We start from the raw sequence: 14357 nt of genomic DNA on the forward strand, positions 1-14357 counted from the left end.
AAACTCGCAAATGAGGCCCCATGTACTCCCTTTGCCTCTGCTGGTCGTGCCAACCGACAGACCCTACTTCGGACACGTCTCGTCACTCAAGGACTCCAGGAGAGCTCTGAATGTGGCCAAGCTCTGAGAAAGGGAGTGAACCGAGTAGATGTGGCTGTTTGTCCACCTTGTATACAAGTCAAGGCACTGTTACACTAACCTTTTCTTCCTCTCAGGTGAAGACGGTACATTGTGTTGTTCCAAACATGGTGCTGACCTGGGGGCATATTTACAATGATTTGGCGTAGGGCAGCGCGGCAAATCATTTTGCTCCACTGCCCGACGCCAATTTGGAAGAGCAGGAATGCACTTTATTTACGAGATACGGTGCATTCCTGTCCTGTCAGCCAGCGCAAATATAGCAGCCGTGCGCCAACGCAGGCACACTTGCACCACGGTGCAAGTGTGTCCGTGTTGTTGGCAGGATTGTTTTGTGCAGGCAGGGGCACCTTCCTGCACAAAAACAATCCCTAAAGGTGTTATACTCATTCCTTGTGGGCTGCAGAATGCAGCCCACATGGAAAGAGGAAATGATGAGGAGAAATGTAAACATTTCTCCACAAAACACCTACTCTGGGAGGCGCAAGATTTTGGTGCTGCCCCAGATTCACACTGTGTTGTAAATGTGAGGCGGTGCCAAAATCCATGGGTGTTGCGTGGGAACATCCACTGTAACACCCATGGAACGCCTCTTTGATGTAGAGTAAGGCAACGCAGCGACTGGCGCTGCGTAGCCTTACACCTTATCTACAAGGCCATGAAAAGCCATGCAAGGTGGCTTTGCGTGGCCTTGTAGATATGGGCCTGCAGTGTGCACCACCAGACCATCCAAAAAAGTGACGCTCCGGTGGCACAAAGGGGCTTGTAAATATGCCCCCTGGTTTGTACTATACCAACATATTGGTTTGTTACCCCGCTGTGTAGTGCCTCTTCCAGACCCCACACTCTCTTCTCACACCCCACAGAAGCGTGGGGAGCTCGGCTGGAGCTCCCCAGCCCTCTGGGCCACCTTGGGACTCCGGGCTGTGCTGGTCCCCACTTCTGTACCTTCCCCATCCTTGTGCATTTAAGGCAGGGGCATAACATGTGGGGAGACCAGCACCTCGGTGACCGGAGTGAGAGGGGCGCTTGCTCTGCCTTCATGTCTCCTGCTTCAGTTTCTGAGGTTCCTTTCTCATTGGCGCCTGTCGTTAGCCCTTTCTGTCTCCAGCTTTTCTCTCTCTTCCTCTCTCTCTTCCCCCTCTCTCTCCCTTCCTCTCTCTCTCTCTCTCTCTCTTCCTCTCTCCCTCTCTCTCTCTCTCTCTCTCTCTCTCTCTCTCTCTCTCTCTTTCCTTCTCTCTCTCGTTCCCCCCTCTCTCTCGTTCCCCCTCTCTCTCTTTCCCCCTCTCTCTCTCTCTTCCTTTCTCTCTCTCTCTCTCTGTCCACTCTCTCTCTCTCTCTCTCTTCCTGTCTCTCTCTTTTTTCTCTCTCTCACTCTTGCCTTTCTTTTCTCTCTCTCTTGCCTTTCTTCTCTCTCTCTTGCCTCTCTCTCTCTCTTGCCTTTCTTCTCTCTCTTGCCTTTCTCCTCTCTCCCTCTCCTGTCTTTCTTTTCTCTCTCTCTTGTCTTTCTTTTCTCTCTCTCTTGCCTTTCTTTTCTCTCGCTTGTCTTTATTTTCTCTCTTTCTCTTGCCTTTCTTTTCTCTCTTGCTCCTGCCTTTCTTTTCTCTTCCTCTCTTGTCTCTCTTTTCTCTCTCTTGCCTTTCTTTTCTCTCTCTCTCTCTCTCTCTTGCCTTTCTTTTCTCTGTCTCTCTCTGGCCTTTCTTTTCTTTCTCTCTCTCTCTCTTGCCTTTCTTTTCTTTTCTCTCTCTCCTGTCTTTCTTCTCTCTCTCGCCTTTCTTTTCTTTCTCTCGCCTTTCTTTTCTTTCTCTTTCGCCTTTCATTTCTGTCTCTCCTGACTTTCTTCTCTCTCACTCTCTCTTGCCTTTCTTTTCTCTCTCTGTCTTGCCTTTCTTTTCTGTCGCTCCTGTCTTTCTTCTCTCCATCTATCTTGCCTCTCTTTTCTTTCTCTCTCTTTTGCCTCTCTATTCTGTCTCTCCTCTTTTTTCTCTCTCTTTCGCCTTTCATTTCTGTCTCTCCCGTCTTTCTTCTCTCTCTCTTGCCTTTCTTTTTTCTCTCTCTCTCTCTCTTGCCTTTCTTTTCTGTCTCTCCTGTCTTTCTTCTCTCTCTCTCTTGCCTTTCTTTTCAATCTCTCTCTCGCTCTCTCTCTCTTGCCTTTCATTTCTGTCTCTCCTGTCTTTCTTCTCTCTCTCTCTTGTGCCTTTCTTTTCTTTCTTTCTTTTTTGCCTTTCTTTTCTGTCTCTCCTGACTTTCTTCTCTCTCTCTCTTGCCTTTCGTTTCTCTCTCTCTTGTGCCTTTCTTTTCTGTCTCTCTTGTCTTCCTTCTCTCTCTCTCTTGCCTTTCTATCTCTTTTGCCTTTTTTCTCTCTCTCTCGTCTTTCTTTTCTTTCTCTCTCTCTCTCCTGTCTTTCTTCCTTCTCTCTCTCTCTCTTGCCTTTCTTTTCTGTCTCTCCTGTCTTTCTTCTCTCTCTCTCTCTCTCTCTCTCTCGCCTTTCTATTCTTTCTCTCTCTTTTGCCTTTCTTTTCTCTCTTTCTCTCTCTCCTGCCTTTCTGTCCTCTCCATGTCTTTGGTTTCTCTGTTGCTCGTGCCTCCGTGCTGTATCTCCCTCTCCACCTTCTCTGATTCTCTCTTCTGTTTCTCTTCCACATCCTCTGTTAGCAGGTGCGGACAGTGGGTGGGTGCCTGCAGCCCTCCCACCGCAGGCCGAGGTGTCCCCAACTCTGGCTGCGGGCCCAGCCCTCTCTGCCCCCTCGGCTCTCGGTCTCTCTTTTACTCTCGCCCCTCCCTGTCTCTGTTTCCCCTGTCCCTCTCCTTCTCTTCATCACCCCGCGCCCTCACTCTGTGCTGTCCGCTTCTGCCTCTTCTTCTCCAGGTCCCTGCGCGCTCCTTCTCTTTCTACAACTTATCTGTCCCCCGCTGTCTGTCTCCCTCCCCTCCCCTGTCTCCCCTCCCCGCCTCCCCTCTCCCTCCACTGCTGTCCCTGTCACTCTTCCCCCCTCCTCCTGCCGGTCTCTCTCTTTCCACCTCTTCTGCTCTGACACGAGGGCTCCTATCTGGCGGCCACTGGACCGAACCGAATCTAGCGCACCCCCTCCTGTAATACCCGACTTCCCGGAACCGAGCCCACCAGAACCGGACCAAACACAGCCCCAGCCCCAGCCCCAGCTCCAGAACCGGACCCAGCCCAGGCGGACCCTCCCGAAGCGGGCAGCAGCTCCGTCCCGGCCAGCAGCATGGTAGGAAAGGCGCTTCTCACGGGTAGGGGCAAGTGGGGGATAGTCTGGGCGACTATGAAGTGGCTTCTCCACTTCCATTACCCCTGTGGAAAAGGGTGGACACCGGCTCCCGGGGAGGGGGTGAGGGGGGGGGGGGGCGGCTCAAGGGGATGCACCCCCCCCCCCCTCACATCACCAGAAACACCAACTGAGCAAAGTTGAGTTGACTTCTGAAGTCCCAGATAGAAATGGGATTATTTCTCAAAGATTTCGATCACTCCAAAAGTAGAACGTTCCTCGGCTCTGCCTGTATGTATCTATGAATGAATGTATGTATTATTTCCATAGCGCGAAACCAGCCAAAGGCAGTGAAGCGCTGTACAGGGTCTAAGGGTGTCTTAAAGTCAGCGAGTCCCAGCAGAGGAGGTTGGGTTGTAGACGGCTTATGCACTGTGGGGTGTCTTCAACTGGAGTAGTGTTGGGGCGGTCCTGAGGGATATGCGGATGTTGTTCCAGATCCTGGGTGCAGAGATCGAAAAGGCCTGCTCTTTTTTCTGTTTCTTTCTTATCACTTCTTAATCTACAGTCTGACGGTGTCCTTGCTGTGCGAGTGCCCAGTAAAGAAAGACTGCACCCTCTACCACTCCCTGTCACTTTAAAGATAATATGTGACAGTCCCTGTCTTATGCCACCCTGACTGCGTGCCCCCGCCTCCTGTCTCACATTGCTATCTAGAACAAGGCTTCTAGCAGCCTGCACCCCCTCTGTGCATCTCACCCTAAACAAGGCACGTTGCAGCCTCCACCGCCCTGTGACCCATCTTACTCCAAAGAAGGCATCGGGCAGCCTGCCCAATTCTGTGCGCATTCTTGCCACAAACAAGGCATTTGGCAGTTTTTACCCTCTGTGACTCATTTCACCCTGAACAAGGCACGTGGCAGTCTCTTCTCCAATGTGACACATCTCACCATGAACAAGGCATGTGGCAGTGCCCCATGTGACACATCTCACCCTGAACAAGACATGTGGCCGTGCCCCATGTGACACATCTCACCCTGAACAAGACATGTGGCTGTGCCCCATGTGATCATCTCACCCTGAACAAGGCATGTGGTAGCCTGCGCCCCCTGTGACCCATCTCACCCTGAACAAGGCATGTGGTAGCCTGCGCCCCCTGTGACACATCTCACCCTGAACAAGGCATGTGGGAGACTGCGCCCCCTGTGACCCATCTCACCCTGAACAATGCATGTGGCTGTGCCCCGTGTGACCATCTCACCCTGAACAAGGCATGTGACTGTGCCCCATGTGACCATCTCACCCTGAACAAGGCATGTGGTAGCCTGCACCCCCTGTGACACATCTCACCCTGAACAAGGCATGTGGCGGCCTACACCCCCCTGTGACCCATCTCACCCTGAACAAGGCATGTGGCTGTGCCCCGTGTGACCATCTCACCCTGAACAAGGCATGTGGCTGTGCCCCATGTGATCATCTCACCCTGAACAAGGTATGTGGTAGCCTGTGCCCCCTGTGACACATCTCACCCTGAACAAGGCATGTGGGAGACTGCGCCCCCTGTGACCCATCTCACCCTGAACAAGGCATGTGGCTGTGCCCCATGTGACCATCTCACCCTGAACAAGGCTTGTGGCTGTGCCCCATGTGACCATCTCACCCTGAACACGGCTTGTGGCAGTCTTTTCCCCTTGTTACCCATGTCACCCTGAACAACGCGTGTGGCAGCCTACGCCCCATGTGACACATCTCACCGTGAACAAGGCAAGTAGCGCCTGGCCCCATGTGACACATCTCACCCTAAACAAGGCATGTGGCAGCCTGCTCCCCTTGTGACACATGTCACCATGAACAAGGCATGTGGCAGGCTGCGCCCTCTGTGACACATCTCATCATGAACAAGGCATGTGGTAGCCTGTGCCCCATGTGACAGATCTCACCCTAAAGAAGGTATGTGACAGCCTGCGCCCCCCTGTGACTCATCTCAGCCTGAACAAGGCATGTGGCAGGCTGCGCCCTCTGTGACCCATGTCACCCTGAACAAGGCGTGTGGCAGCCAGCACCCCTTGTGACACATGTTACCCTGAACAAGGCATGCGGCAGGCTGCGCCCCTAGTGATCCATCTCAGCCTGAACAAGGCATGTGGCAGCCTGCCCCCCCCTGTGAATCATCAGACCCTGAACAAGGCATGGGGCAGCCAGTGCCGCCTGTGACCCATGTCACCCTGAACAAGGCGTGTGGCAGCAAGCGCCCCATGTGACCTATCTCACCCTGAACAAGGCATGTTGCAGCCTGCGCCCCTTGTGACACATCTCACACTGAACAAGGCATGCAGCAGCCTGCCCTCCCATGTGGCTCATCTCACCCTGAACAAGGCATGTGGCAGCCTAAGCACAAGTATATGACATTACAACGCAGACATTTGCAACGCATGCTTTTACAACACAGTTTTTACATTGCAACCACCATTACATCGCATGATTTTACACCGGTTGCCATAACAACGCATTTTTTAAAACTACCATTACAGCGCATTCTATTACAATGCATACCATTACAACGCATACCTTTACAACACATAATACTTTTAGGGTAAGTGTTAGCTAGTGTAGGGGTAAAAATTACTATTCCCACTCCAGTGAGTGCAACAGTAGGGTAAGTGTTGGATAGTGCAGTAAACATTACTGTTCCAACACCAGTGAGTGCAACAGTAGGGAAAGTGTTGGATAGCGTAGGGGTAAAAATTACAATTCCCATCTACCCCAAAACCCATACCCACCCTAAAACTAAAAAATCTCCATTACTTACCTTATAAGGCGTTGTAATGGTATGCGTTGTAATGGTATGCGTTGCAGTGACATGTGCTGTAATGGCATGCGTTGTAATGGCATGCGATGTAAAGGCAGTTGCGTTGTAAAAGCAGTGCGATGTAATAACTGCGTTGTAATGGATGTTTCCCCCTGCGCCCCCCTGTGAATCATCTCACCCTCAATAATGCATGTGGCAGCCAGCACACTCTGTGAGCCATGTCACCCTGAACAAGGCGTGTGGCAGCCAGCGCCCCTTGTGACACATGTCACCCTGAACAAGGTATGCGGCAGCCTGCGCCCCCCTGGTACTCATCTCAGCCTGAACAAGGCATGTGGCAGGCTGCGCCCTCTGTGACCCATGTCATCCTGAAAAAGGCGTGTGGTAGCCAGCGCCCCTTGTGACACATGTCACCCTGAACAAGGCATGCGGCAGCCTGCGCCAATTGTGACACATCTTACCCTGAACACGGCATGTGGCGGCCAGCGCCCCATGTGATCCATTTCACCCTGAACAAGGAATGTGGCAGCGAGTGCCCCCTGTGACACAGGTCACCCTGAACAAGGCTTGCAGCAGCCGGCGCTCCCATGTGACACATCTTACCCTGAACAAGGCATGTGGCGCCTGGCCCCATGTAACACATGTCACCCTGAACAAGGCATGTGGTAGCCTGCTCCCCGTGTAACACATCACACCCTGAACAAGGCATGTGACAGTCTGCGCCCCTTGTGACACCTCTCACCCTGAACAAGGCATGTGGCAGCCTGCACCCCATGTGACACATCTCACCCTAATCAAGGCATGGGGCAGGCTTTGCCCCCCTGTGACTCATCTCAGCCTGAACAAGGCATGTGGCAGGCTGCGCCCTCTGTGACACATCTCATCATGAACAAGGCATCATGAAAAATATATTATTACCACTCCTGAGGCGGAAGCCGGGAGAGTTTGTTGCACATTTCGTCTTGTTTTTAACCTTGCAATTGCTACTGCTTTTAATTTGCACTGTACTCTTACCTGTGAGCACTTCACCCCTTGAAAGCTGCTGAATCGCCCCTGCACAGCCGATCTTAGCGCTGTGACGGGAAGGGAACAACATCGACGCCATCGCGCGCCAAACCTCGGGGCCACGCCCACTTCCTGGGGCCACGCCTCCCCTCCCCCTACATCAATGTGCCTTCCCCAGATGCGCAGCGGACGTGCGCAGCGGGCACGCCGTATGCGCGCCGAAGGCGCGCCAAAGGGAAGCCCGTCTGCGCCCGTCTGCGCCAGGTCAGGCCTAGGGCCCTCCTCCCTAGGAGCCCACGTTTGTGGACCAAGGGTGTACTCGTCTCATCTACTAATGTTCATGCGACCCCCTGTTAAGCAGCACTGCAAGACCTTACCAAATGACAGGCACGACACCATCTCATGTTCTAACTGCAATTTCCAACTCGATGTCCCCCAGCTTTGTAGGCCCACCTCCCAAGGTCACAAGCCGACACATACTTGGCGCCTTGGAAGTCTAAACTGTAGATCCCTTGGTAAACATAAAAGAAATATATACGATCTCCTATCCGACAATTTACTGGATGCCTTGTTCCTCACAGAGACGTGGCTTCACGCCAGCTCAGGCCCAGATATAGCTGAAGCTCTTCCGCCAAATTATGCGATTGTCAGACAAGATCGTACCACTGGAGTAGGGGGCGGCATAGCAGTCATTTTCAAAAAATCACTGCATTGTACCTTGGAACATGTCTCTTTAAATGCCTGTGAGATAGCCCTCTTCAAACTCTCACTCCATCCGAATTTCTCTTTCATGGGCCTCTTGATTTACCGACCACCTGGCCCGTTGCTTTCTTTGGTCACGCAACTGGTGGACTGGATTGCCTCGGTCAGGTTAAATTATAGCAACCTATCTATTATTGGTGGCCTGAACATACACTTAGATGACCATAAGAACAAATTTGGCACTAATCTAATTCATGATCTGGCTGCCATGAATCTCACATTGTGGAATTAGGGAGCTACACACAAAGGCGGCCATCTACTGGATCCAATTTTTTCCAGTTTTCCCCTGTCACTTAGCCAACCAGCCACGCCCCTACAGTGGTCAGACCACTTTCTCATTTACTTTAGTATGTCTAACCATCTGACTTTCAGATCCTCCGGCTTGACAGGGCAGTCCGGCAAAAGAAACTGGAAGAGACTGGACATAACTTACTTCATGTCTGTATTAAACTCTGCCCCTCTAGATGAATTCTTTAATACTGAAGATATTGAGATTGTTGCTTCTAATATAAACAATTGGCTATTAGGAGCTCTAAACATCTGTCTCCCGTTGGCACGAAATAAATTTGCATCCCACAATGCTCCTGCGCCCTGGTACAACGAGGAATTGAAGGCAGCCAAATCCAAGTGTAAACGCTTGGAACGTCTTTGGAGGACGGACTACTCCCCTGCAGCCTGCCTGACTTACCGAAAAGAACCCAAGCTCTATCACAAAGCATGTTCCAAGGCCAGAGCTAATTACGTGGCAAAATCAATTTCAGATGCCACCAATAAATCCAAAATTTTGTTTAATCTTGTAAAAGATTTAGCAGGCTCAAATACTGCAGCCAAACCTCTTCCACTGAATTATGCTCAATGCGAAGAACTGGCGCGCTTCTTCACAGATAAGATCGACATAATTCACCAGGACATAGTAAAGCAACACCAGACACAAACAGCGACAGATAGGGACCCTGTCCCGAAGATGATCACCTTCTCCCCAGCATCAAATCTGTCCTACGAGCCACTTACAGTATGGCCCGAGATAAATCTTCAGGGTCTCCAAGACATTTTAGGGAAAGTTAAATCTGGCTCTCCCAATCTCTGTACTTAGACTTCTCGACATCCCACAACTTTCTATCATCTGCCAAGCCTTAAATTTATCTCTCTCCACAGCTAAGGTTCCAGCCATGTGGAAACATGCCATGGTCTCACCTCTTCTTAAGAAACCATCGGCAGATCCAAAAATCCTGGCAAACTTCCGCCCAATATCTCTCTTACCTGCTTTCTCCAAAGTTATGGAGAAACATGTTCATGGACACCTTGCTAGTCTCTCAGAGGCGAATAACATACTTCATCCCTCCCAATCGGGCTTTCGCCCTGGTTTTTCAACAGAGACCACACTGCTGGGTGTGACGGAAAATCTTCGCCTCCTAGTTGACAGAGGTCAGACCGCCGCACTGATCCTACTCGACCTCAGTGCAGCGTTCGATACTATCTCTCATGACACTTTGTTAAACTCACTTTCTACTATAGGTATCAGGGGTACAGCATTGGACTGGATATCATCTTTCCTAACTCTTAGGACTTTTCAAATCACCTCCAGTAATGCGACCTCGAATGTCCACCTATCCCCTCACGGTGTCCCCCAAGGTTCGGTATTAAGCCCTCTTCTCTTCAACCTATATGTCACTCCGCTTGCTCAGATCGCTGAAGCAGCAGGTCTAAACATGTTTACCATGCTGATGATTCACAGATTATTTTCTCACTCTCTAATGGTGACCATGACTCCCCCTCCCTTCTGAAGTCTGGTCTTAGGAACATCTCCACCTGGATGAGCAAAAATTTGCTCAAACTCAACGGTAGCAAAACGGAGGTTGTAATTGTGGGCCCAAATCAAACCCTTTGGAACCCAAGACACTGGCCATCCGAAATGGGTTCCCTACCCACTCCGTCACTAAAAGTTCGCAATCTAGGCATTATTATCGACAACGGCCTAACCATGGAGCCCCAGGTTATAAACCTAACATCCACCTGTTTTACCATCCTGAGGTGGCTCAGGAAAATCATCTAGATGCTACCGGACGACACCCGAAAGTCTGTGGTCAATGCACTAATCACCTCCCGTTTAGACTACGGAAATGTTCTCTACCTGGGGTCCTCACAGGCAACCATGCGCCGCCTACAATTGGCGCAGAATGCTGCAGCAAGGTTGCTCTGCAAATGCAACAGAAGGGAACATATGTCCGGACATCTTAAGGCACTCCACTGGCTACCGATCGGAAAAAGGGTCAAATTTAAAACACTCAGCCTTATGCACAGAATCAAATGGGGCAATGCCCCTAGTTATCTGCAAACCCTTGTGCGAACCTACATTCCGGGTTGCTGTCTGAGATCATCCAACCAAGGTCTTTTCTGTGTATCTAAAGTTCGCTTAGCAAGGATGGGGGGCAGATCTTTTTCCCTATTGGGTCCTAAGCTTTGGAATTCCCTTCCTCAGCACTTACGTTTGGAAACCAACTATACGCGTTTTCGCAAAGCCATCTAAACCTTGCTCTTTTGCCAGTAATTTGCTCCGACCTCTCCTCTTAAGTTTCTAGTTCCCCCAAGTGGTACATATCTTTAGCGCCGGGAAACCCTTTTTGGGTAGCTGTCGCGCTTTATAAACTTAATAATAAATAAAAATAAATAAAATGTGACAGTCTGCACCCCATGTGATCATTCTCACCATGAACAAGGCATGTGGCAGCCTGCGCCCCATGTGACACATCTCACCCTGATCAAGGCATGGGGCAGGGTTTGCCCCATGTGACCCCTCTCATCCTGAACAAGGCATGTGGCAGCCTGCGCCCCATGTGACACATTTCGCCCTAAACGAGGCAAGTGGTAGCCTGCACCCCTTGTAACAAATCTCACCCTGAACAAGGCACATGGCAGCCTTTGCCCTGTGTAACCCATCTCACCCTGAACAAGGCATGTGGCAGCCTGCACCCCATGTGACAGATCTCACCCTAAAGAAGGCATGTGGTAGCCTGCACCCCCTGTGACACATCTCACCATGAACAAGGCATTCAGCAGCCTGAGCTCCCATGTGGCTGTTCTCACCCTGAACAAGGCACGTGGCAGCCTGCGCCCCCTGTGAATCATCTGGCCCTGAACAAGGCATGTGGCGGCCTGTGCCCCCCCGTGACACGTCTCACCATGAACAAGGCATATGGCTGCCTGCCCCCCGTTACCCATCTAATCCTAAATAAGGCATGTGGCAGCCTGCGTCCCTATGTCACATCTAACCCTGAACAAGGCATATAGCAGCCTGAGCTGCCATGTGACACATCTCACCCTGAACAAGGCATGCTGCAGCCTTCGCTCCCATGTGGCCCATCTCACCCTGAACAAGGCATGTGGCAGCATTTGCCCCATGTGACCCATGTCACCCTGAACAAGGCATGTTCCATCCTGCACCCCATGTGACACATCTCACCCTAAAGAAGGCATGTGGCAGCCTTTGCCCCATTTGACCCATCTCACCCTGAACAAGGCATGTTGCAGCCTGCGCCCCTTGTGACACATCTCACACTGAACAAGGCATGCAGCAGCCTACCCTCCCATGTGGCTCATCTCACCCTGAACAAGGCATGTTGCAGCCTGTGCACGAGTATATGACGTTACAACGCATACATTTGCAACGCATGCTTTTACAACACGGTTTTTACATCGCAACTACCATTACATCGCATGATTTTACAACGGTTGCCATTACAATGCATTTTTTAAAACTACCATTACAACACATTCTATTACAACGCATACCATTACAACGCATACCATTACAACACATAATACTTTTAGGGTAAGTGTTGGATAGTGTAGGGGTAAACCTTACTGTTCCAACACCAGTGAGTGCAACAGTAGGGAAAGTGTTGGATAGCGTAGGGGTAAAAATTACTATTCCAACACCAGTGAGTGCAACAGTAGGGAAAGTGTTGGATAGTGTAGGGGTGAAAATTACTATTCCCATCTACCCCAAAACCCATACCCACCCAAAAACTAAAAAATCTCCATAATTTACCTTATAATGTTTTGTAAAGGCATGCGTTGTAAGGGTATGCGTTGTAATGGCATGCGTTGTAGTGACATGTGTTGTAATGGCATGGGTTGTAATGCCATGCGATGTAAAGGCAGTTGCGTTGTAATAGCAGTGCGATGTAATAACTGCGTTGTATTGGATGTATGCCCCCCTGTAAATCATCTCACCCTCAATAAGGCATGTGGCAGCCAGCACCCTATGTGACCCATGTCACCCTGAACAAGGCGTGCGGCAGCCAGCGCCCCTTGTGACACATGTCACCCTGAACAAGGCATGCGGCAGCCTGCGCCCCCCTGTGACTCATCTCAGCCTGAACAAGGCATGAGGCAGGCTGCGCCCTCTGTGACCCATGTCACCCTGAACAAGGTGTGTGGCAGACAGCGCCCCTTGTGACACATGTCACCCTGAACAAGGCATGCGGCAGCCTGCGCCACCTTGTGACTCATCTCAGCCTGAACAAGGCATGTGGCAGGCTGCGCCCTCTGTGACACATCTCATCATGAACAAGGCATGTGACAGCCTGCACCCCATGTGATCAATCTCACCATGAACAAGGCATGTGGCAGCCTGCGCCCCATGTGACACATCTCACCCTGATCAAGGCATGGGGCAGGCTTTGCCCCATGTGACCCCTCTCATCCGGAACAAGGCTTGCAGCAGCCTGCGCCCCATGTGACACATCTCACCCCAAACGAGGCAAGTGGTAGCCTGCACCCCTTGTAACAAATCTCCCCCTGAACAAGGTACGTGGCAGCCTTTGCCCTATGTAACCCATCTCACCCTGAACAAGGCATGTGGTAGCCTGCGCCCCATGTGACCTATTTCATCGTACAAAATGTGAACAATCACATTTATTTGTTTTATGGAAAGTATGTGGGTGGGGCACACACCAAGGGCTTCCTCTACATTATCTTTGTCCTACTGAAGGTATGTGACAGCCCCTAACCTTTGCTTGCAACGACAATTCCCTGCTACACCAGAGAGTGCATGTCACAGCTGGCGTCTCGTCCCATCATGAATAGAATGTGTAATTATGCATAGGTCGTGACCCCCATAACATGGTGCCCCCCCTACTCCTCCCCCCCACCAGTACCCTGAGGGTGGTAGGTGGTATCTCGTGTTCCCTCTGCATCCCTCCATGTGCCAGTGTCCTACTAAAGAAGGTGTCTCTGAGCCGCCACCACCAGCCTTCCTCCGTGCCCTAAAGGAGGTCGCTGGTGGGCCATGTCCTCCAGGCCCTCCTCGCCCTTATAGAGACTTGTTGCAGACCAAGTCCCCCAGCATTTTCGCCACCTAAGGAGGGTGTGGCAGTGATTGTCGCAGGCACCTGAATTAAGAGTGCTTATATTGATGACTTGCTTTAAAGACCTTTTATTCGTTCAGAACTCAGTAATTTCATAGGGTAATTTGTGCCCACAATGCCCAAATGCACCACTAGAAGTTGCAGACGAGTGCTGCATCTAGGAGGAGACAGGCTCCTGTGGCAGATGATATACAGCAGTTTGTTGTGAGCAGTTTTTCACCCTGATGAGTGCTCTGCGTCGGTGTGTGTGGCAGAAACATGTCTACGATACATAGACCGTTCTGAATGTAATCAGGCCATAAAATAGCAATATAAAGACATTTGATATCAATTCTGGACTCTCTGCTTATCTGTGTTTCTGTCTTTCACTATGTACACCATGGTACAATACCTTGAGTAGAAAAGTAGAGGCTGGGCTTGGAAGAAAGTTCACCAGTATCACATGTTGGCGCTGCTAGAAGACGGCAATGTTCGCCACACAGTCACTTCCATGTGAATATCACATATCGAAATGAATATTAATACTCAGAGATCTGGTGCATTGAGTGATAAAAAGTATGGCTGTGACTGAAGTTTAGTTCTGCTATTTGTTGAAAATTGCTCATTCAGAACAATACTTACAGCTGTGCTGATGTGCCGCATGGAATGCAGTAAACATTGCTGCCGCTGGCACAATCCAAATCAATAACGATACATACAAGAAGTTCCTAATAAAAAATACATTTAAACAGAAGTGTATAGCACACACAAAAACAAACAGACACACGTACACAGTATCACGGGAAGGAAAAAGTTTAATGTAAGAAAACAGGGAAATCACGACCAGTATAGACGTATCAGGCCTGAAAATGATTGCATGAGAAAGAGAAACAGACAAGACCTTACCCACACAACAACTTCTCGTGGAGTGTAGACTGATACAAAACAGTATTCAGTGCAAATCCGAGTTTTTAAACTACCACTCCCGCCTCCTTCACCCTCTTACCTGCAAAAACATCTCATTATATTTTTGACCTTTAAAATATTCGAGCCTAAGGTACATTA

The 14357-nt window shown here is 50.3% G+C and overlaps 1 protein-coding gene across 2 annotated transcripts in view; it reads left to right on the forward strand.

Moving 5' to 3' along the window:
- Positions 1-14357, forward strand: part of CFL2 (cofilin 2) — a 254647-nt gene that overhangs the window by 93444 nt on the left and 146846 nt on the right. Inside the window, exon 1 of one of the 2 annotated variants that reach the window (XM_085627425.1) lies at positions 2789-3371. The exons of the other annotated variant lie outside the window; for it this stretch is intronic. Coding sequence (XP_085483551.1) covers positions 3369-3371 — 3 coding nt within the window. The 5' untranslated portion in view covers positions 2789-3368. Of the gene's footprint in view, positions 1-2788; positions 3372-14357 lie in introns of those variants that run through there. 2 annotated transcript variants of the gene reach the window in all.

Source organism: Triturus cristatus, chromosome 9 (assembly GCF_964204655.1).
Source record: "Triturus cristatus chromosome 9, aTriCri1.1, whole genome shotgun sequence".
Taxonomy (NCBI): Eukaryota; Metazoa; Chordata; class Amphibia; order Caudata; family Salamandridae; genus Triturus; species Triturus cristatus.